Source organism: Lontra canadensis, unplaced genomic scaffold, assembly GCF_010015895.1.
Source record: "Lontra canadensis isolate GAN:19392208 unplaced genomic scaffold, GSC_riverotter_1.0 scaffold3, whole genome shotgun sequence".
Classification (NCBI taxonomy): domain Eukaryota; kingdom Metazoa; phylum Chordata; class Mammalia; order Carnivora; family Mustelidae; genus Lontra; species Lontra canadensis.
The window spans coordinates 21,421,099-21,445,858 of record NW_022630997.1 but is presented as its reverse complement, the minus strand read 5'-3'; the positions used below and the strand labels follow the sequence as shown (position 1 = coordinate 21,445,858).

Sequence of the window (24,760 nt, the reverse complement as noted above, 5' to 3'; positions counted from 1 at the left end):
TGGGCTTATTCCCAGAGACTTCATACATTGTGTTAGCTCTGTGACCTTGGGAAAGTTATCTTAGCACTCTATCTATTTTTGTTCCTCTTATGTAGGACAAAAGTAATAATAGTATGTACTTGAAGGGCTTGTGGGATACACTAAATGTGATGATATTGCACTTAAAACACTGTGCTTGGTGATGGGAATATAGTATGCACTTAATAAATGTTAATTAATATTATTCTAGGACCTCATTGCTCGCTTTGTATCTTTGATTCCTATTGTGCCTGATATTCTGGATGAAAATGATGGTTTTGACATATGGATGACATCAGAAGTAATAACTTAATGTTTTATTTATTAATCTGTAAGATTTATTTATTTGAGAGTGTGTGTGTGTGTGTGTGTGTGTGTGTGTGAGTGGGGGGAGGGACAGAAGGTGAAATTTCAAGCAGACTCCCCACTGAGCACAGAGCCCTACATGGGCCTCGATATGACAACGCATGAGATCATGACAACCCATGAGATCAAGACCTGAGTGAAAACCAAGAGTCAGACCTTAACCAATTGAGCCCCCCAGGCACCCCCATTAGTTTTATAATTAAAATATTTAGTATTTCTCACCTTTCTCCTAAACAAACATTTATGCACACATGAAATACTTTGTCTTATGAAATTTAAAGCATTTGATAATTTAATACATTGTTTTCAGCTCTGTAACAATCCATAGAAATAATTCTTAAGGAGGAACAACCTCATTCAACATTATAAGTGGTAGCTCATGAATATTTTAATTTAATGGGAATTCCGGGAATGCAGTATTATGACATCTTCCAGAAAGAAATATGGCTTGTCACTATGGAGCTGGACAGATGCTGAGTCTAGGGCAAATAGCACCACTTCTCAGAAGATTTCTCCAGTCTCCCCACATCTGAATGGGGAGCTTGCACAACAATGCTCTCTTCCTTAGCACTTGGATTAAAATTCTCTTTAGATTGGTTGCCAAATAGAATACAAGCCCCATGCAATATTTGAGACATATTTGTACTAAAAATTTGTTTATCTGAAATGCAGATTTAATAGCTCATCTTTTTCCCAAAACCTGGTAATCCTCATTAGAGCAGTTTTTTCATTCCACCCTAAATTATATTTAGTTGCTTATATTATTGACCCTACACCCACACTCTGTACATACACATCCCAAGTTTAACCTCTGAATGAAGAGATAAACTTGATTATTTATTTTTATATTTTCATATAAATTTAGCAAGCATTCAATAAATACTTTTAATTGAAAATTACTAGTAAGACAGGAACCTACAAGAAGGAAACTTTCCATTTGGAACCAATGGTCCTGGCAATTAATCTAAAATGTTTTAGAGGCTAGAGTTGAGCTGAAATGGATTTAGGGGACACAGGGCTAGCTTAACTGGTTAGCTACCCAGTCTTCTGCTAAGTGAGAACAAGGGAGACACAAGCATGGGGTTCTAATGATTCAGTGATTCAAATGTAGTAGAAGTCAAAGAGGTGTCATTAACTTTAGACTCTTCTGAGACTCTTTGACCTAATCAGAATATGCTCATGATTATAATGATCCTACAAAACATTGAAAGAGCCTCTAAAATATCTTTTAAAAACCCCATAAAAATAACCATTCAGGTAAATACTAGTACTCGCAAGTGTCCCCCACCCTCCACACCCCCAATCCAAACAATACTCATAAACAAGATATTAGTTACTACAAGTGTGAGCTTCCTCTTGGCCAATGTCTTCCCACTGACATGAACTCTTTGGCCATGGAGTGCTCATGACATATGACTAATTAGACTGCCACAGGACAAGTGTTATTTTCTCCTACCTAACAGTCTTTGGAGAAAAATAAACCTTGGTTAAATCCTACTTCAACTACTTAAGAGCTGTATGGCCCAAGATAAGTTATGTAGCCTCCTTGGACCTCAATTTCCTCATCTGTGTCATACAGGGATTTTTGAAAGGATAACATATACGCAAGGTATCTGGAACTCAGTGTGGTAGTTACCTGTTCTCACCTGTTCCCTTCTCCTCTTATGAAATCCAGCCAGGGGAACCTCCTTGGCCTGACACTGAAGACTACTCATATTCTGCCTTTGATTCTTCTGTTCACACTTCTCTTTCAGAGGACCCATGTCACCATCCTCCCTAACTTTCATCCCTCACCATCACATTCAGCCAGTGTGTACGGTTATGGGCATATCAGTTTTTTAAAACATTGAAATATTTTCATACTGATTGGCAAATAGTCACTACCAGGAGCTCCTGAGGTCCCCCACTCCCAACCTCCTTGGCCACCACAGCCCTTCCTCTGGGACTGTACTGAACCAGAAGGCACACATCCTGTTTAAATGTTGCAGCTGCTGCTCAGTAAGAACAGACTTTTGCCATATGAACATTTGGGCCCATATATGTTGTTAGATCTTTTGATTTTTCAAGAGAAGCCAGAAATGCAGAGTTTTATATGAGAGCTCCTGATTTTAAAAAAACATTCCAGGGCCAAGCAAAAAAACAGCTACAGACTAGAACTAGGTCATAGATCACCCACCTCTACTATGCTTTTTCTCTCTTACTACAGCTGCTTTCCTAGGCACCCTATATTTGACTACAGACTCTTTCAGTTGAAGAAATTTCAATAATCTTTCTGATTGGGCTTCAACTCCATCCTCTTCCTCTCTTGGAGTTGAGAGCATTATATTGGTATTTGACAAGAGTAAAGCTCCATTGACCAGAGGATCCTTTCCTCTAAAAACTCTATTTGATTTCCTATCAGATCAGCTTTCTTAAAATAGCAGTCCATATGTCCCTGTTTTCCAAGGGCAGTTTAATATTTGCCCTAAACAGGAATATCCTATTTTGGATGATGAACTATTTTATTTGGTCACTTACGCAATATCCACATTAATTGTCCCATCGTAAAGGTGATCCCTTTATTCCAAATTAGTGTTCTCCCCAGTGTTTTCTCAGGCACAGGGTATCAGAGCTTTCAGCCTTGCAGTCAGTCATCCTAGCCACATGGCAAAAATATGTGTGTTTAGGGGCACCTGGGTGGCTCAGTGCGTTGGGCCACTGCCTTCGGCTCAGGTCATGATCTCAGGGTCCTGGGATCGAGTCCCGCATCGGGCTCTCTGCTCAGTAGGGAGCCTGCTCCCCCCCCCCTCCACCTGCCTCTCTGCCTACTTGTGATCTCTCTCTGTCAAATAAATACATAAAATCTTTAAAAAAATATATGTGTGTTTGAACCCAGAGGGAGCAGGGGGGCTCTGGGAATACGTTGTATGCTTATATTACTCATCTTTTTCTCCTGTTTTCTTTTGGCCTGGTTGCTTTTGCTTTGCCTTAGCGCTGCATCAGTTTGGCTATTGGAAATAAGGAAGAGCATGCCATACTACTCTGTAATTTCTTTCTGTATTTCGGAAAGAAAGCCTTGGTCCTCCTGGGGACCTCAATGTTGGAAGTAAGTGCTGGAGTTAATATTTAAATAGTGTAAGCAAAACTAATCAGCCATCATCTGCAAATTTAAAAAACACCAACCCCAGTTTTCTGTCTTTTCACAAGCTAATTGGGGAATTTCATGCACAACCAGTTGTTTAGTTAAGAGGATAATGTTGGGTCATCAAAATGACCACAATGTAAAGAAAGGCTTTCCTTCACTTTTCTTTGTAAAGCTGTACTAATAACAGTGCTACTTCATGGGGTTACTAAGATAGTAAATTACATAGTGAGTATGTGACATTGAGAATGGCATCAGAGCAAATACTCAGTAAATGGTGATTATCGTGGTGGTGGTTGTGGTGATGTAATAAGAGTTATAGCAGGAGTTGTAGGGGTGGATAACTATCACCAGCATCATCTTTCTGCCTTTCTAATAATAGATTTAAAGATCCTTAAGAAATACTTTTCCCTATTCTTCCTCCCTCAGTTTTTAGTCATACAAGATGTGGGTCTGAAATTTATGTTTACCTACCTGAAATTTTTACAACTTAATTATATGCTCCTGCATTCATACCTCCAGAAAGCTATAGTCTTTCAGACTGTTTCTCTTTCCGCCATGAGTGTCTTGATAAGGGTCAAGATTTTCAGTCTGGTTTTAGTCTTTGTGTTATGATCACTTATTTCGCTATATTTCCTTGGCATGGCTTATTATTTCTGCCACATTTGCAAGCTAAAAGGCTGTGGTTAATCCCCCCCTCGTGATCCCCCATGTAGTTGGTTTTTTTTTTTTAAGATTTTATTTATTTATTTAACAGAGAGAGAAAGAGATCACAAGTAGGCAGAGAGGCAGGCAGAGAAAGAGGTTGAAGCAGGCTCCCTGCTGAGCAGAGAGCCTGATGCTTGATCCCAGGACCCGGAGATCACAACCCAAGACGAAGGCAGAGGCCTAACCCACTGAGCCACCCATGCGCCCCAACCCCCCGTGTAGTTTTATGTGCCACTAGATGGCAGTGAACAGTCGACAATATTTCAACAAACATTTGCATTTGTGCCTGTGAGCCAACAATGGTGGGGGGCACCTGGGCTGTGTGTTTCACCTCGGCTCTGTGGCTAAAGTGAAGCCTCCTCTTTACCGTAAAGATGAGTACAATCATAAAGAACAAGAGCTTTGGAGACACCAGGCTATACGGCAGAGTATAGTAAATAGAGAGAGAGAGAGAGAATTTGTGTTTGGGAGTCAGTCAAAGAGGGGTTAAAACCCAGCAATGCCCTTTACTAACTGTGTGTGATCTTAGCTTATTTACTTCTCTGAGCTTCAGTTATGCTCTCCCTGAACAGGGCTAATGTCATTTAGGGTTACTCTAGACAAGCCCCTCAACCTCTGACTCTGTCTGAAACATGGGCATAATGATCACCCCATCTCAAAGAATTTGGAGTGAATGCAAGTGAAAAATTTCATATGAATGCAGAGCACTGTACTTGGCTTACATAAATTCCCATTAAATGATCAATAGTCTTTATTATTACTACCTGAAATTGTTATTCTTTTCTAAGAAAACTTTGCACTTAAAAAGGTGTGTTTAGAACAGAATAATAATGACCACTTTTATTCCTCAAATGGCTTCCTATATACTTTCTCTCTAGCCTCTAACTTCAGATCTTATTCTCAAAATTAACTTAATGGCTTTTTAACTTCTCTCGGCTTTTTCAGAGCCTCAGGCAAATGTCCATTTCCTAACTCTGCGTGGGGTTCCCCTGCAGTCCCCAAGTATATTCCCCTCAAAGCAGGGCTACTCCATATACTGCGTTTGTGTAGATTAGGCCAAAGTATCCCTACCTCAAAACATTTCAGGACTAGCTGTTGGGAAATTTTCAGAGTATGTGGGTGTTTCAAGAACAATGTTTTATTGCTGTGAGGGTACACTCTACAGGGATGTACATGGCAGCACCAGCTCTAAAGTTCTCTTATTTGAATCTTCATGCTAGCCTGGGCCTGAGGATTTCTGGAGCTTTGGGGTTTGGTTTGGTTTGGTTTGGTTTGCTTTTCTTTTTTTTTTTTTTTTTCTCTTTTTTTTTTTTTTCTCTTTTTTTTTTTTTTTTTTAAGATTTTACTTATTCACTTGACAGCCAGAGATCACAAGTAGGCAGAGAGGCAGGCAGAGAGAGAGGAGGAAGCAGGCTCCCTGCTGAGCAGAGAGCCCGATGTGGGGCTCGATCCCAGGACTCTGGGATCATGACCCGAGCCGAAGGCAGAGGCTTAACCCACTGAGCCACCCAGGCGCCCCGGTTTGGTTTGCTTTTCAAAAAGACTTTGAAGACCCTAAAAAAGACTTTTAGAAATCAAAGATATCACATGCTTAATCATAATTTTCACATACAAAAATGACTTAAGTCAAACACTCACCAAATATGACTCAACTCTTTTTCCTCTTATAGGGGCAGGTGGCTTATGTATTAACTCAAGAAACTGATGAATTTTTGCTTTGGAATCCATTAACTGGGCAATGTCACAAGCAGTTCGACCCATTTTGTCCCTTACAAAGTGTAGATTGTTTGTTCGATGATGGAAATGTAAGTATATGGGAGAAAAATCATATTTTGTGTTATCTCCTTAAGAGTCAAACAGTGGTCCTCTGCCCTGGCTCTACATTAGAATCGTGTGGGAAACTCTGAGGAAACTCCTGATGTTCAGTTAGAATCCCTGGGATATGGGGCCAGGGAAATCCTTTATCCATAAAGTTCTTCAGGTGATTCTGTAGCACCTCCAAGACTGGGAACCAGTAATCTAATGTTCACATACCCCTCGAATCTCTTTACCTCCTACCTCAGAACTGCCTTTGGCTTCTACCACTTCATTTGGTAGTAGGATTGTAAACTTTTGCTGCATCCTAACCGATAGGGGTTTTGTGCTCCCATATGCCTATACTGATTTAATGTTAATGTTTTAATAGGTCTGGTTTAATATTCAACAAAATAATACACCAATGGCTGTACATTTTGACTATTCAAAGGAAAGTTTCTGGAAACAGTTGCTTCCAAAAAATTTCCAAGGGACAAAAGCACATACCATACAGGTAAATTATATTCTTTCAGGTATATCTATATGAAAGTTACTGTTGGTTCTAAACTTTACCAGTCATGCCAGCTCTTATTATGTTTATATAGCTGGTTGCATGTTGACTTACCTGGCAATGTTAATAAAATCTAGTTTTCTTTGCCATCCAGCCTGAGTTTGGGCTACTCTGATCATACTCCTCTACTTGGAGAAAAGAAGAGTTGAGAAGAAAGTATCTCAAATGTGAATTTAGATTTTAAAGTAAAAGATTTAAAATATTCTAAAATTGAAAATATAATGGTAAGATGGTGTAGTAAGTTTACGTTGACCTAACCCATCTGCTCCACATCCATGGCAATGGTAAAATATAAAAATTGAAGAATAAAAGGCTTATCTGGGCTCCAAACCATGAGGATTGTCTCATGGACTAGAAACAGGACAGAAATATTAACAGTGAGTAGGGCTGAACAAGAGACAGCAGCAAGGTCTGAAAATGGTTCATGAAATCCGGAAACCAGAGCCAGTCTCACTTTTTGGAGCCAGGGCCTATGATGGGGCTCCCTACTTCACTACTCTTGAAAGGAGATAGGGAAGAAAAGCTGTAGGTTCACTGCGTGGGTTATAAGAGGCAGGAGGTAGAAGCACAGACCTGAGGTCAAGAACAGACTAGCGACTGGATGGCTCAGCCAGTGGATCTGTGATGTCTTCAGTGTCACTCTGTGAAGGCACCCCAGAAGTCACCTCAGTGGCTGTTTCTGAATTGAGGGGCAATTGCAAAATCAATAAACTAAGAGCTGTGAGCCCAGAGAAAATGAGAGGAAAAAAAATAGTAGGAAAATAGATAGAAAACAATTCACAGAAGCAGAAACTTGAATGCTCAGTCTCACTTACAGTCAGGGAAGTACAATTTAAAACAACAAAACACTACTTCACAGGTATAAGATGGACCAAAGAGATTTTAAGTAGGATCATACCAAGTGTTGGCAAAGAAGCAGAGAAATGGTGGGTCGGTAAATCACTAGAAATACTTTGGAAAGCAATGTGATGATATCTGGTAAAGTTGAAGACGCTCGACCTTGGATCCACCAGTTCAACTTCTAAGTATCTACCATAAAGGAGCAAGCACAGGGAGACAAGTACAATGACGTTCACTGTAGAATTGCTCGAAATAGCAAAAAAAGATGGAAGGAAGAAAGGATGGATGGATAAATGGATTGACTCATCCATCAGAAAAAAGAGTACATGAGTTATGAAGTACTCATACTATGAAATCTTCTATATAGTAGTAAAAAAACAAAACAAAACAAAACAAAAAACAATTTACACTAGTTCCCAACTTGAACTGTGTACCCACTGTATCAGAATCTCTGAGAATGGAACTCGCATACCTGTGTTATTATTTAAAACTCCCTGGGGGGTGCCAGTGTGCCACCAAGATTGAGAACCACTGATCTAGAGCCATGCACATCAACATGAATGAATATTTAAAAAGTAATGTAAAGCAAAATAAAGAGTATGTGAAGTGATACACAGAGTACAAAATCCACTTATATAAAGTTTGAAAACTATGTGCTGTTTTCGTATGTGTAGATACATAGTGATAATGTAAAAGCATTCATAGGAATGATAAATGCCAAATTTAGGTTAAAGGTTACCTTTGGAGACAAAAAACAGAATGAGATCAGGGAGCAACATACAAAGTATTTCAAGTCTATCTGAAATGTTTTACTTCTTTTTCAAAAAATTAAAACAAATATGGAAAAATGCAAATATTAGATAAGAGTTAAGTGGTAGGTATGTTGAGTGGATGTTCGTTACATTGTTCTCAAGGCTTGTCTGTGTCTTTGAGGCATTTGACAATACAAAAAGTATGCATGGTGGTTGCAGGGAAGGGATCAGATCAGTACCAAACTGTATAAAGAATGCCCCCCCCACCATCTTTTTCCTCACTCTCTAAGAAATAACTACTCTTACTAGTAACTTGTGCATCCTTCTAAACATTCTCCACGTTGTTGCAGGCACATATATATTTTTTATATTTCCTGTTTGTAAAGTCATTTTAAAGAAGGGGAAATGTGCTTATCTCTCTCAAGCAAATACTTTCACCATCCCCCGACCATGCCTTGCTCTTCCCCTCCCAAAGCTGTGACTGCTGCCTTGCTGCCTCCTGGGGAGGAGAACGGTACATTTAGAGATGAGGGGTTTTGTTTACTATTCATCATTCTATTAGGCATTTAGTGAATGTTTCTTGTGTGCCTGCTCTGAGCCAATGCTATGTCAGGCATCGGTACCACAAGGAAAAGACATGTCTCATAGTCCTGGGACTTAGGTTCTCAAGGAGCAAAGAGAAGGACGCCAGCCCTTGCAGGACAGAGCTGTGAATATGATTAAGGAAGAAATGAGTGTGCTTTGGGAGCATGCCGCAGGAGGACCTGAGCAGAAGGACAGTTGCTGGGGCTTCCTGGGAAAAAGGGATGACAGGCAAAGTGAGGATGACAGGAGGAAGGTGAGCGGGAGCTGGCCAAGAGGAAAATCAGGGTGGGGACCAGTGCAGCAGAGAGAGGACACAACAGGAACGAAGACCTGCGGGGCATGGAGGGGTGGGTGGAGCAGCTGAAAGGCCAGCTTGGCCCGTGCCAGGGAGCGAGCAAGACAAGCTCAGGGGTGAGCAGAGTTCTACTAAGGATGTTGCCCTGTGTCTCAGGGCAGTCAGAAGCCAACAGCACTAAGGCAAGGCTGCCATGATCACAGCTGTAGTTTTTAAAAGCCACTTTGGTGGCTCAGTCATTAAGCATCTGCCTTTACCTCGGGTCACGATCCCTGGGATCAAAACCCCGTATCCATCTCCCTGCACAGTGGGAAGCCTGCTTCTCCCTCTCACACCTCCCCTGCTTGTGTCCTCTCTCTCTCTCCCAGTCTCTCTTTCTCTGTCAAATAAATAAATAAAATCTTTTAAAAATTAAAAAACAAAAACAAAAGCCTGAGTGTGGATATGAAACCTTTTGCCAAGTTGAATCTATAGATATAAAACTCAGAACTGCATTTGACTTGTATCTCTACTGATTTTTTTCCTGTGGGTTAATGGCCCTCAATCTTCTGTCTTGCCACACACGTGCCAAAATAAACTGCTATCTACAATGAACACTGTTTTTTATCGCAACTGCAGCCATAAATTTGAGCGTGTAAAATGAGCATGTGGGTACTCAGAGATGAGGTTAACAGGGAAAACCTCTTGAAATTTTAAAAGATATGCATTCATTGAAAGAAAGGGGCCTTTGCCAAAAAAAAAGGAAAGTGGACTAATACCTCATAAACTTACCAAGTTAACATAACCCGGGCCTCTTTTTCACAACTGAAGGTGGCCTCACTGATCCACAAGAGTTACCTGTTGGAGAGGGGGCCAGGGGAGGGGAGTGGAGGTACTGGAGTGTTGGGACAGTGGTTGGTGACAGCATTCGGTTTACCTGTCTGGGAGAGCTGGTGACCCTGCACCATGACGCTGGAGTTTGTAGCTCCCTTTCTCCAGTGCCTCCCAGCTCTTGCTGGGATCTGTTGTGGGGAAACGCCCTGTGCCTGGGACTGTTCTCTTATCTATCCACCACAGGCACCAGAACCCTGGAGGGCTTGCTGAAACACGGAGTGCTTGGCCTTTCTGATTCAGTGGACCCTCGGAGTTTCTGATTCAGTTGATGCCCTGTGGGGACTGAGAAGTTGTATCTCCAACAGGTTCCCAGGAATGAGGTTGCTGGTGGGGGGAGGGGGCACACTTCAAGAACCACGGGCTTAGATCACCACGTGACAGATTGAATCTTCTCAATCACTCCTGAAATATTCTAAAACCTAGAGGTTTATGAACTGTTGCCCTCTTTTTGCACAATCCTCCGTCCATCTGTGTCCCTGTCTTTACAGCTGTTTCTATTTCTCAGTTCAGGAATTCCCAAAATAAAAATGTGTGAACCCAACCCCTCCTTCTTGTTCAAGTAAGCCCTGGGAAATCAGGCAGGGAGGGCTGGTTTGGGTGGTAGACATAAGGAGTCCTCTCTTAAAGACTCCTGCAGCAAATCCTGTCGGACAGGGAAGGGAATATGGGGGGAGTGTGGTAGAGCTTTGCTCTCTGATGTTTTTATAGTGTCTGAAGCAACAGCTTGAAGACAGGAAAGATTGAAATGGAACACACACACACACACACACACACACACACACACGCATGCACGCACGCAAAACAAAACAACATGGCTCCTGCGAGATGAATGAAAAGGATACTCAAAGAAGGAAGAAGAAAACCATCTTAAAAGAGCAGTAGTTACAGTAATACCTGATTTATTGAACAATATGTGCCAGGCTTTGCGTGTCTATTACTTTATTTCAAAATCTTCACAAGACCCTAGGGAAGTAAGTACCATTATTGTCCCTCTTTTAAAGATGTGGTAACTGAGACTCAGGTTAAGTAAGTTCACCAAGACCCCAGTCAATAAGTGGAAGAGACTAAAGCAGCTGCCAAAGATTATCTGGTATCATCAATAAACATGTCAAATGCTTGTTTGAATAAATGAATGTGGGCAGCAGATCTGTCTTACCCAGGAAAAATGTTAAAACTGAAAGAAGTCCTGTGATCTGTGTTTTACCTTTGTGCCTCTGTAGTGGACTGATTTTGCCACCTGAAAGTAGTTTGGGTCCCTCCATTATAATTTGCACTCCAGGGGTGACTGCGATGTAAATGAAGATGGTCTCCCTAGAATCTTCGCTAACTTTCAACTGTCTATATATTTCAGCCTGAAGAAATAATTTACTGTGAGACTAATAAAAGCATGATAGAAGATCTAAAGAACAGGTATAACCTTTGTTTATATCTTATTACTATGATTTCTCCCAAATCTTTCAGTCCTCCACCCACCTTTCAGTCTCTAACCCAGTCTTTTAAAATACCTATTTAATTCAGCCATAGAAGCAGGAAATGGAGTTTACAATAGTTTCTTCTGAGCCAGCTGTCTTTTGATCTGTGCATTGAAAAGCAGCCCCTCTACCATTCCAGAACACTCCTTAAAAAGACTAAGTCAAGAAATGGTTGCCTCTGGAAACATTGTGGGGCTGCTGTTGGGAAATTCTCGACACAGACACCTGTTGACGTTACAGTAATAATAATGTGGTAGCTCATACTTCTTGAAAGTCATGAAGGTAAATGGCCCAGCAGTTGGAGTATGGAAAAAACATCCAAGTTGGGTGGTAACATCAATACTTTCCCACCCCCAACCCCTGCACTCTCCCCATTCCCTTACACACACACACACACACACACACACACACACACACACACGTAATTGTCCAAAGGAGTTATTCAGTCAAGCTGAAAAGTTTGTCAAAGTCACAGACTTTGCAGCAGTCCTTACTCCTACTCCAGATGTGTCAGAAGCTTCTAGATCTTACTGCCTCTAATGACTCATGCTGACATAGTAGGCTGCCACAGAAGCTGCTACCAACTGATCAAAACAAAGCCTGACAAAAACAATTTTGCTACTCTTGTCTCTTCTAGCACACAACTCCCACCTTTTATTCCCTTCCTTTCCCCCCAATTCTTAAAGAGGAAGAAGTAGGTAGAGCTTCTGTTTTTTTTTTTTATTTATTATTATCAGAATCACTTCTGGAACTATTTAAAAATACAGATGCGAGGGTCCCAGACCAGACCTGTTTAGTCGATATCTGGAAGTAAAATATGTCGATTGGTGATTCTGATGCCTAGCCATTACTGAGATTACAAATTCCAAACTGATTGGTTACACCACAGACTCAGCCCAGAGGTGACTCCCGGTGGTTTTTGTTTTTGTTTTAAGATTTTATTTATTTATTTGACAGACAGAGATCACAAGTAGGCAGAGAGGCAGGCAGAGATAGAGGGGGAAGCAGGCTCCCTGCGGAGCAGAGAGCCGGATGGACATGCGGGGCAGAGAGCAGGACCCTAGGATCATGACCCGAGCCTAAGGTAGAGAGGCCTTTACCCACTGAGCCACCCAGGTGCCCCTTTGTTTTTGTTTTTAAAGCACACACTGATTCTCTGCAGGAGTGAGGCTTCCCAAGTGGGCTCCATCAACCAACTTGCACTGTCTTTGGAACAGTCTACCATCAGGCACTGTTCTAGGGACTGAATATACAGGCACACATCCCTGCCCACACAGCATGCACCTTCTAGTAGACAAACCTAATCATCATACTTATCTGTCCATGCCTATTTCTTTCCAAGTTGGCTTGCTGAATTAACTGATCTAATAAATCCATCCCTGCTAACATCAATCAGACCAGATATCGGAACTTTTGTAAATGCAGCTTCTTGGAAACGCAATGTTTTATGGCAGGGGAGGGTCCTGGAGAATGAGGCTGTCAGTCCAGTGACCAGATAGTAGATGGTTGTCCCATCACACCCAATAGGCAGGTGCCTACCACACAGGTAACTAGAAAAGAGCTGTGCCCTTGAGATCTCATTGTTGGTTACCCTATGAAGCTTCTTGCTTTTCCAAGCCAAGCAAGAGCCTGCTTCTCCCCAACTTAAGTGATGTGAATGATGGCAGATATACTTAGCCAGAGAGGACTAGTTCATCCTAAATCAAAAATATCATTCTCATACTTGAGTAAAGTGCCAAAACTCTTACCCATTTATTAAACAAATTGTAACGGGTCATAAACTAATCTTTGCATCCTTACATTAGGATTGAAAGGACTCTGAAATGTAAAATGATGGAATGGCGACCTAAACAGCCAACACGTTGGAATCGACAATGTACTTATATTTTGCGAAAAATCCTTCCTAAACTGGAACTTGGCACTGGAAGCTTTGTTTCATCTGAAGAAGAGAGTGAATTTGAAAGATTACTACAATTTTATTTGGTGTGTATACGATTTAGTACATTAATAATATTTGTTTTATCTGTGTAATTCATTACTAGGTAAGAGTAACCTTAAATATCCCTGAAATGCTTTTTTTCTTGATCCTAGATGATAGATGATATAACATTAAAATACATTTATTTATAGACTAAGAAATTTCAAATATACTGAACAACTATTACCACGACCACAGTGCATGACGTTTTCTTGGACTCAGGCATACGTTGTATGTTAAATAAACCACAATCTCTGGAAAGAGATGACCAAAAGGAAATCACTAGCAACTGAGAAATTGAAAAATGATCCCTTGGAGATAGTAATAGAATAGATTCCCTGTCCTTGGTTTTGAGCAAGAGGATCCAGGAAAGATTTAATATCTTTTATAAGCAAAATACTCCAAATGTTTGTAACCAGCCTGGACTTCTTTCCTGATCTAACATCAGATGTTACCAACACATTTGATGTCATCCTGGATAGTTAAAAGGCATCTTAAACTCAACAAGTTCATAATCAAACATGGTGGGCATTTGGTATATTGGTAGAGCCTCCTTCTTTGCCCCTATCTACCTCCAGCTCTGGGCATCCTCTCATTGACTCTTCCCTATGGAACTGGTCCAGTGGGTTTTTGAGAACCCTACTTCTTTCCCCCTACTATCCCATAGACTAGGAGATATCTCCTAGGGAAACCCTTTGAGAGAAGAAAAGGAGGAACCTGTAGGGAGTTCAGGACTTAGGCTGTCAGAGGGGATCTGCAGGTGCTATTTATTCGTGAATAGGGAGGAGGTTGTTTTGTTTTGCATTAAAAAATAGAGTGAGGGATAAACAGATAACCAAAGCAATATAAGCTAAGGTTTAAAACTTAGAATTTCTTTGTAAAATTACCTATATGATAACACACAGTCGTAATCCTGAGCTGAATCCTGTGGCTGGGATTCAGACTCTGGTTCAACCACTCACTGGCTTTGACCAAGTTACCTAACTTCTCTATACTTTCCACCCCAATGGGCAAGATAAACGGGGATAAAAATAGTTATCTGGTTTGTGGTTATGGTGAGGATTAACCACAGCACTCAGCACTCAGCACTCAGCAAGTGTTTAGCAAATGTTAAACATTATTTGCATTCTATGTGCCAGGCATTGTGTTAGGCCCCGGGCTTATGATCATAAGCAAGGCAGATACGATCTTGTGCATTCACAGAGACTATAAGCTAATGATCAGAGCAGAAAACATATAATTGCAATATATTTTAATTATGTAAGTTAGGAAAGGATAGCATCTTACTGCAACCACATGGGAAGGACACATGAGCAGATTTAAGGATCAAGAAAAGCCTCCTGAAGTTGCAGGAGGAGGAAAGAGGTTTATGATTATTGTCTGTGTATTATTAAATAGATAATGTAACGGAGGACCATGTACCATAATCCTTTAATCCTGTCACATGGTTGTCACTTAAGAAATATGAACTGAGGGGCACCTGGGTGGCTCAGTGGGTTAAAGCCTCTGCCTTTGGCTCCGGTCATGATCCCAGGGTCCTGGGATCGAGCCCTGCATCGGGCTCTCTGCTCAGCAGGGAGCCTGCTTCCCTTCCTCTCTCTCTGCCTGCCTCTCTGCCTACTTGTGCTCTCTGTCTGTCAAATAAATAAATAAATAATCTTAAAAAAAGACAAAGAAATATGAACTGAATATTAAATAAATTCTCCCATAATGCTCACTTAAATACCTCATTTGAAGGACCAAGTTAATTTTTTCACTGGCCGTCTGCTCTTCTAGAAAGTGTGCAAGTATGTGGAGTGTTGAGTGTGCAGGCTCTGGTATCAGCTCTGGCTCTGCTCCCTTCTCTCCGGAAAGTGGGGATTATCGTAGAACCTACTTCATAAGGTTGTTTGAGGATGAAATATGTATGTGAAGCCCTTAGTATTGTTCCTAGGACAACATAAGCACCTATAAAATAACTTATTATTTTATGACTACCATTTTTTGAGGATTTTGTAATATTTTTGCATGCAGTGACTCCCAATTACCTACATACTTATAGCATGGGTTTACACGTTACTCTGTCTTTTGTCTAGGTCACAGGATTTCCTATCCGGATGCCATACACTGATGTCCAGTCAGTTACTGATGCTGTGTATCAGACTGGAATTCATTCTTCTGAATTTCCCCAGACAGAATTTGCTCTAGCTGTATACATTCACCCCTACCCAAACAACGTATTATCCGTGTGGGTCTATTTGGTTTCCTTAGCTCGACATCAGTGAAAAGGAAGAATGGAAAAGGAAAAAAAAAATGTGTTATGGGCCCTTCACCGAGAACAATTAAGACTTTTCTGGTACTTTAGGACTTTGCTACCTATCTTCAAGTCCACCCAAGTATGAACCCAAATTTTGGTTCTTTTATAGAGTTGGGTACCATGGAGACTCACTCCCTGAACCTTTGAGAATGAGTGTAAATGACCTCCCCACTGGAGACCTCTACAAGGAGAATACTTTGGGCAGTCTGGTGGCCTTGGTCACGGTCTACAATAGGTCTTATTATGGGAAAGAAGTGATTCTGTCCCCTCCCTTTGAAGCCAATATTATGCAAGTTGTAGGCCTCATACCACCTCCATCAAATCACCGGGCGGTCTTGTTGAAAATGCAGACTCCTGCATCCCACCTAAGACCTACTGAATCTGAACCTCTAGGCGTGGATATCCAGAACCCACATTATTGTAAAAAAGACCCCCAGATCATTCTGATGACCTGTTAAGAGTGAGAACCCTGGTTTACAGAATGTTGTCATTACCAAAGTGAGCTTGGCACATCTGATGCTGGTTATGATGCCGTTCAAGGTGGAAGGTATCCAAGTACAACCATGAGATCATTGTTACTATCATTACTAGATCATTACTAGATACTGCACTAGTGAAGTAAAAGGAAAATCTGCCACATTGGGCTGAGGACTAAGGCCAGCTTCCGGGGGCTTCCTTAAAGTTTTTGCTTGGGATGCTACTGACCTGAAGTTTTTCTAGCTCCAAATATTTTGAAGGGCCACTCAAGAAGCTCTGTCTGGTATGCCTTCCTGATTCTGGGAGAAAGGGAGTAATGGTCTTACCAAATCTCAAGGCCCCTTTTGCCCTTAGTGAACAGCCTGCCATTCTGCCCCTGACATTTTTCTGCTGCTTTCCTTTCCCCGGTGGCTCCAAGGAGGCCCATCTAGATCCTAGGAGCCTCAAGAGAGAGTAAACGGGGATCTGAGTCAGAAGCATTGCACTTTTTTCTCTTTAGTTGTTCTGTGCTTCATTAATATATATATAAATATATATATTATATATTTCACACATTATATAATATATATATATATTTCCTTAAATGTTACAGAACAACTTATTTTATGTTCAATGAACATAAAATGTTACTTATTTTAGAAAAACCAAAGGAGACAGATTTCCAAAGTTTGATGAGAACAGTTTTATAGGAGGTAAAAACAGCAGAAAGGAAATTGACCCCTCCCAGTGCAGAAGAGCAGCAGCTTCTTGGGTCAATCTCACAAGCAGAGACCCCAAGTTCATCGCTGAGGAACCCTCAATCTGAATTCTCTCCTGCAGTGCACCTGCATGGCTGAGGCCAGAGAAGACCTCATTTATTTGCAGGGATGTTAGTCTTGCACCAAACTTGAGATTACTAGAAGAGTAAAATAGTAGGGATGTGGGTGAAGAAAATGCTTCCTCTCCAAGGTTAGGACCTGATTGTGTGTGTTCTCTGGCATGCATGTGAAAATTAGGATTTTTGTTCTTATTTGAATGTTTTGTTTAAACGCTATAGGAAGTTTTGTTATTAACACATTGTTTTGTTATTAACACATATCCCACATTGAGTGGGATAGCACAAAATGCTATCAATGGAAAGACAAGGTTACCAAAACAACACTGAACTCATGCAGGAGTTCATTTCTATGGCACTTTCAATATTTATATAACTATTTTGCTAGTTGTTTACGGTTTTTTAATTCATAGGCCGCGTTTGAGTAAGAGAAAGTGTTCATAGGCAAACATAGAGGATCCTTCTGTATCATATGCATTTCTTTATTACAAGTATATGAATTTCTTAACTAAAATTTTTTCCTTAAAATTTTGAAACTGTAATGACCCATTTTTTTCACTCGACAATTTAAAAATATATGATTTTACTTTTAAGTTTTTAATTCCGCTTAGTTAACATTCAGTGTTGTATTATTAGTTTCAGGTGTACAATACAGGGATTCAGCAATTCCGTCCCTCACCCTGTGCTCGTCATTACAAGTGCCGTCCTTCACCCCTATCACCTATTTAACCCATCCCCTCACTCACCTGCCCTTGACTAACCATCAGGTTGTTCTCTGTAGTTAAGAATCTGTTTCTTTGGACATTGGGGAGGGTATGTGCTATGGTGAGTGCTGTGAAGTGTGTAAACCTGGCGATTCACAGACCTGTACCCCTGGGGATAAAAATATATTATATGTTTATAAAAAATAAAATTGAAAAAAGTAAAAAAAAAAAAAGAATCTGTTTCTTGGCTTCTCTCTCTCTCTCTCTCCCATCCCTTTGTTAGTTTTTTTTCCTTAAATCCTACATACGAATGAAATCATATGGTATTTTTCTTTCTCTGAGTTATTTCACTTGGCATCCATGTTGTTGCAAATAACATGATTTCATTCTTTTTATATGACTGTATAGTAAATATTCCATTGTATACATATCTTCCACATCTTCCTTATCCATTCATCAAGCTAATTCTATATCTTGGCTATTGTAAATAATGCTGTTATACATATACAGACTGTTATACATATAGGGGTGCATGTATCCCTTTGAATTAGTATTTTTGTATTCTTTGGGTAAGAACCCAGTAGTTTAGTAGTTTAGTGATTTAGTAGTTTAGTGATTGCCAAATTGTAAGGTAGTTCTATTTTTAACTTAAAAATACATTATTTTAAATGTAACATCTAATTTTAAAGAGTTCTTTAAATCATTCCACAAATAATAATGGGACATCCCTTATGTACCAGACACTTCAGTATGTGCTTGAGTACAGTGAAAAGACAAAGGTTCTGCCCCTGTGAGGCTTACATTCTTCAGCAGAAATGGACCATAAGCAAATGAACAATAAGTAAGTGAAATAATGTCAGTGTATACTGAGTGCTACAAAGAAAATACCAACAGGATGGCATGATAGAGAAGGACTTTGGTGAGGACGGAGGGTATAAGCAGAGTAGTTAAGGAAGTCCTCTCTAAAGAGACAATGTTAGAACCAAGATTTAGAAGATGATTTATCAACTAGAATTGCATTCAGTTGCATCGAACAGAAACCTAATCATAGTAGCTTAAGCAAACAGGGATTACTCTTCCACAGAACTGCCAAGTCCAGAGGAGGCAGTCCAAGTCTGATGCAATGGATCTGTGATACCATAGGTGGACTAGTCTTCATCCATCCTCTAGGGAGGCATCTCTAGGGAGGCGTCTGTCCACTAGCTCAGTGGCTCTCAAACTTCATCATGCTCAAGACTCACCTGAACAGCAGTTGACATGGATTGCTGGGCCCTCCCCTCAGAGTTTCTGATTCAGGGGGTTTTGGGGTGGGGCCCAGTGAGTTGCATTTGTAACAAGCTCCCAGGTGATGCTGGGACTGCTGATATGCAGACCACACCTTGAGAATCTTTGCTTTAGCCTCATAATCGTTTCCATGGCAAGAAAATGCAGAAATAGAAGGGGGAGGTCAAGGACACAGCTGGTGTATCTCTTTTAAAAAGCTTCCCAGGAGGCCATGCCTAGTAACTTCCACTTACCTCCCATCAACCAGAATTGTATCACTCCTAGCTACAGGGCAATGTGGGAGATCTTGCTGTCCCAGTAATATCTGTGTTCTATTGTTAAGGAAGAAGGTGAGGGTGGCTTATTGGGTAGGCATCTGTGGCTTCCACAGATGAGAGGAAGTCAGTAGTGCAAACCTCTAGCAAAAGCATATCAGGCAGAGCAAACTGCAATTGCAAAGGCCTTGAGTTCAGAAAGAGATTTACACAAGGAGGAGACAGTAAAGGCATACAAAGTTGGAGAGCTAGACAAAGATCAGATCACATCAGTCATGGTAAGGAATTCAGATTTTATTTCAAGTACAATAACAAATCATTGAAAGGTGTTTAGTAACAGAGTAAAGTATTTTTCTTTTTCCTGTTTAAGACTACTTTAAAAATCACTTCTACAGATACTCATTATTTTATGTAAGTGCATAAATGTGATCATATTTTTTAAGTGCAGCTTATTTTTTCTTTCTTTTCCCTCTTCTTTGCTTAGGTCCCTACACCACTGTTCTCTCCCCCCTCCATCCACATTATTCACCTCATTCACCTGCTAACCAACCAGGGATGCATCCTTCCACTTACCATCATTCTCAGATATACATATGTACAGACGTGTGTGTGTGTGTGTGTGTGTGTGTGTGTGTGTTCCTGTCTGTTTTATAAAAATAGGACCATGTTATGTATGCTTTTCTATGTTGCTTTTCCCCTTCAAAAACAGTAGAAATACCTCCAAGTGAACGAATTCCTATTTCTTAAAGAATCCTTAGTATTCTGAAGTGGGGGCAGAACCACCACATACATTTCAGCAGTTTATACACCACACAACTCAGAATTTATGTGCCAGAACCCCTGGAGTTGTGTAGTATGTGGTGGCCTTGGTTGTGAACAAGTAGGGTTCATTCAACATTCTCTTATTGATAGGAATATCTTTCGATCTAGTTGGTCAAAGTGCTGTTTAATTTTCTATACCTTTGCTGTTTTTCTGTCTACTAGTTCTGTCAGTTACTGAGACAGATGTATTTAAGTTGCCAGCTGTAATTACGGGTCTGTCTGTTGTTTCTTTGAGTTCTGTCAGGGTTAGGTTCATGTATTTTGAAGCTCTGTTGTTAAATGCACACACATTTAGGACTTATGTCTTCTTGGTTATTTAACTCTTTCATCATCGTGCAATGTCCCTCTTTATCCTTACTAATTTTCTTTGCTCTGAAGTCTGTTTTGACTGATGTTTATATAGCTACTCAGCTGTCTTTGGATTCATGTTTACTTGGTGTATATATATATATATATACATACATACATATATTTCATCTTTTTATTTTCAGTGCACCTATTAATTTTATTTGAAGTAAGTTTTTAATAAATAGCATATAGTTGGATTATTTTTTAAAAACTTCTGACAATCTCTTTTTTAATTGGCATATTTAGACCATTTACACTTAATGTCATTATTTATGTTTGGACTTCGGTCTACCATTTAATTGTTTGTATTTTCATTTTCCCTCTCTGTTTTTGTTCCACTACTTTTTCTTTGCTACTTTATTAGGTTATTTGATCATTTCTTAGTATTTCATTTTAATGTATTTTTTTGCTGTATATATTTTTTATATTTTAAAGGGTTCTCTAAGGGTTGTACTATACATACTTAGCTTTTCACAGTTTACTTAAAGTCTACCACTTTAAGTAGATTGCAGAACTGTCACCACCATATAGATTTCTTTACCCTTCCTCCCTTACATGTATATAGAAAGATGTAATTAAGATGAGGTCATCCTGGATCGGCGGGGTGGGGGCTAAATCCAATGATTACTAGCCTTTCAAGAAGAGAAGACACAGACACAGAGGAGAAGGTCCTGTGAAGAGGAAGGCAGAGATTGGAATGATGTGGTTACAAGCCAGGGAGCACCAAGGATTGCCAGGCACTACCACAAGCTAGGAGGAGGCCAGGAAGCATCCTTCCCTAGAGCTTCTCAAGGAGCCTGCTGACAACCTATTTCAGACTTCTAGCTTCCAGAACAGTGAGAGAATGAATCTCTGTTGTTTCAAGCCTCTCAATTTCTGGTAGTTTGTTATGGCAGCCTTGGGAAACCTAATACAGTAGTAAACCAATTCAAGATATATTTTGGAGGTAGAACCAACAGAGCTGTAGTTACAAAACATCTGAAATATTAAAAAAAAAAAGTCAAGACTGAAACATAAGGCTTTTATGGGAAATAATTCAACTTCAAGTTAAATATAGCAGATTGAACATAGAATTTATTCTGTTCCCTCTCAAGTGGACCACAAGAGTGAATAAAAACTTAGAAATTAGAAAGTACATAGACCCATGATAACCAATTTACCAGACCAGAGAAAGCTGCAAGTAAAGTGCCTATAGATTCAGGGATGTTAGGACTTTTCAAAGTCAAGAAGAACCTCAGAAAACTCAGGACCTGTGACATCTTTCTTCTAAAGATTTTATTTATTTGAGAGAGAGAGCCCAAGCAGGGGGAGGGGTAGAGAGAGAAGCAGACTCCCCACTGAGCGGGGACTTCCCCCGCAACGTGGGGCTTGATCCATGAACCCTGAGATCATGACCATCCATGGACCTTGAGATCCTGACCAAAGCCAAAGTCAGACATTTAACCAACTTAACCACCCAGACACCCCAAGACCTGTGATACTTTAAGGTCGAGGCAGGGGTAGAGATACGAGGTGAATTAAAAATACGATGATTGGTTAAAAGTCTTTAAAAGGAATGCCTAAACTGTAAGATCTCCCTCCTCACCCTTTGTAGCCAGGCAACTCTACTTACCAACACTAGAAGTCTGAAAGCTCATATTCTAAAGAGGCTGAACTGTAGGAGGAAAAAGGAGTTCTACTGAGAACAGAGAAATCATGTGAAAGTCTGTTTATAGTGAGGACAGTCTTCTAGGCTTCTTTTCCATGTAGCCTCCAAAAGATTATCAGCCAGTCTTACACCATCTCCCTTGGCAGAAAATGAGAGGGCTAAAAGGCATTAATTAGAGCATGAATTCAAAATTATGAGGGTAAGTGACTTCCAGGTTAGAATTTCATATCTAGGCAAATGAAATGGGAGGAGATTAAGGATATTTTCAGTATACTGAGTCTCAAAGGTTTGCTTCCCAGGTACTCTTTCTCAGAAAGCTACTGGGCTGTGTAAACCAAGGAAGAGAATGACATGGGATCCTGGGAACAGAAATCTATCCCAGGATAGGCAGCTAGAGAGAGTGCTAGAGAGAAGCCATCAGTATTGGAGCTGGAGTATCAGGGTTGATGGATCCAAGAGGATAAATCAAGAACAGAAAGATAAAACTAATAAATTATCTGAAGGTTTGACTATTTTGAAAGCTGAATGGAGACATTCTACAGAGCTACTGGAGGATGTAGAAAACTTAACATACAGGCTTGAAGAAAGCTACAGAAAAATGAAAAAGAAAGTATAATTATAGGACACCATGTGTCTCAACAGGGAACACGTTTGTATAGTCATAACGATGAAAGCAACTGAAAGTGGATGTAACCAAAAATATCTTAAAATTATATATTGGGGAGATGGAGGCAGAGGGAAATGTGTGTGTGAAAGGTAAAGTGTGGCATGAAATCTTTGTTTTCCAGGACAATATATAACTATATCTAAAAATGACAAATTAAAATCATAAACATGGCACTTTGAAAGATGATAACAAACACCATGAGAAATAGCTAAAAGAGATCAAAGTGGTTACCTTTTGCAATGAGAATTGGGAGTGAGGAGGGTGTGGAATAAGGAATGGCTGCTTTCCATCATATGCCTTTTAGAAATATTTGACTTCTTAATGGGTGTACAGACATGAATTGCCAGGATACACTTTAAATTTAAAACCTTTAAAACTTGATAATGAGGGCCACCTAGGTGGCTCAGTGGGTTAAACCTCTGCCTTTGGGTCAGGTCATGATCTCACTCAGGGTCGTGGGATCGAGCCCCACATCGGACTCTCTGCTCCGCGGGGAGTCTGCTCCCCCCCACCCCCTCTTACCTGCCTCTCTGCCTACTTGTGATCTCTCTCTCTCTGTTAAATAAAGAAATAATTAAAAAAAAAACTTGATAATGATCAGAGCTTTATGGCCAGTGTTGGGTCTCTTTCCTATAGAAGACTTTGTCATGTGTGTGGCAAGACCAAAGAACCTAAAATGTTAAAGTCAGGAGCAATCTCAGCTGTCATCTAGTTCACTTTATGTATAGGAACCTGAGTCTCAGAGGAGATAAAATACCAGCACTCTAATTGGAAGCAATAAATCAGGAACTGAGAACCAGAGCTCAGGGCTTCTGGTTTCTAGTCCTTTGCATCCAATGGAATACAATGTAGCCATTGAAAGGAATCCTGGATGTTCTATTATTCAATGTTCACCAGAATATATGACAAAACTAGGTACACAATAGAGAGTGTGAAGTGCTATTATTTGTGTACAAAATGGGGCATGCATTATGTATATGCATGGTTTTATGTACCTGGATATCCCTGGAAGAGGATACAAAAGAAATGTTATTAATTGCCTGTAGGAAGAACTAAGATTAGAGGAGAGAGGGAGATTTGCTAGTCACTGTATACAGTTTTCTGTTTGAATGTATTACCTTTTGCATGCATTCATTTAAAAAAATTAAGCAATTTAACATCAGTTGCTTTTCGTTGCCTAAAGTTCATGAGTTTTAAAAGCTTTCCAAAGAATCTGGTCCTGCCCTCATCTTTTGCCTAATCCAATTTGTGCCTTAGGCAGCAGGCACAGCGGGCCCTCTGCAAGTTCCCTATTCTGTTCATCATGTAGAAGTTCTGCCTGTTTTGTACTTCCATCCTTTCATACCTTTGCCGGCTGCTGCTTCCAAGACTTCCAAGTGTTTCCTGTCTCTTCACTCCAGGCAGACACTGACCTCCATGTTCATTCCAAACATGCCTTCTCTTTAGGGCCTTTGAATTTGCTGTTCCCTCTGCCTGGAACACTCAGTCACCAGATATCTGCATGCTCCCTCACTTCCTTCAGGCCTTTACACTCCTCACCTTATTCTAAAACAATGTCTGCTCACTGTCACTTTCTATTCTCTATTTCTGTTCATTTTTCTTCACAGCACTTGTTACCATGTGACTTTTTGTGGTTGCTCACTTACTGTATTTTTCTCTCCCCATTATAATATAAACTCTATGAAACCAGATCTCATTTAGGAATTAGTAAATACCTAATTGTGTCCAGCTTGCCCCAAAGGGATTAATGAGGAAATCATAATAAGCCTGAGTTTTACACTTTAGGGATTTATAATCTAACACACACTAGGGCAAATTTGTGTGTGTATATATATACACACACACAAATTTTAAAACGAATGAACATTAAGGTCCTTTCATCATAGGAGCCAATCTAGAAAATCTGAGAATTCTTTGTGAACAAGTATCTCTCAGTGAATAACATCTTCAAAGTAAACCATGAGAGACAACCTACTTATTATACTGATTACAGTCTGTGACCTATTTTTCTGAAAGGCTTCTTAACTAGACCCTGCACATTATTTATTGAGATGCCAAATTATTGTCATAAAG

General features: G+C 40.2%; 1 protein-coding gene across 3 annotated transcripts in view; it reads left to right on the top strand.

The window, feature by feature from the left end:
- CC2D2B (coiled-coil and C2 domain containing 2B) overlaps positions 1-15,892 on the top strand; it is a 101,089-nt gene extending 85,197 nt beyond the window's left edge. For all 3 annotated transcript variants that reach the window (XM_032883656.1, XM_032883637.1, XM_032883647.1), the window contains 7 exons: positions 230-319; positions 3,356-3,469; positions 5,884-6,018; positions 6,399-6,521; positions 11,275-11,333; positions 13,201-13,378; positions 15,449-15,892. In XM_032883656.1, the coding sequence (XP_032739547.1) occupies positions 230-319; positions 3,356-3,469; positions 5,884-6,018; positions 6,399-6,521; positions 11,275-11,333; positions 13,201-13,378; positions 15,449-15,637 (888 nt within the window). In that variant the 3' untranslated portion in view covers positions 15,638-15,892. The remainder of the gene's footprint in view (positions 1-229; positions 320-3,355; positions 3,470-5,883; positions 6,019-6,398; positions 6,522-11,274; positions 11,334-13,200; positions 13,379-15,448) is intronic.
- Positions 15,893-24,760: the final 8,868 nt, after the last annotated feature.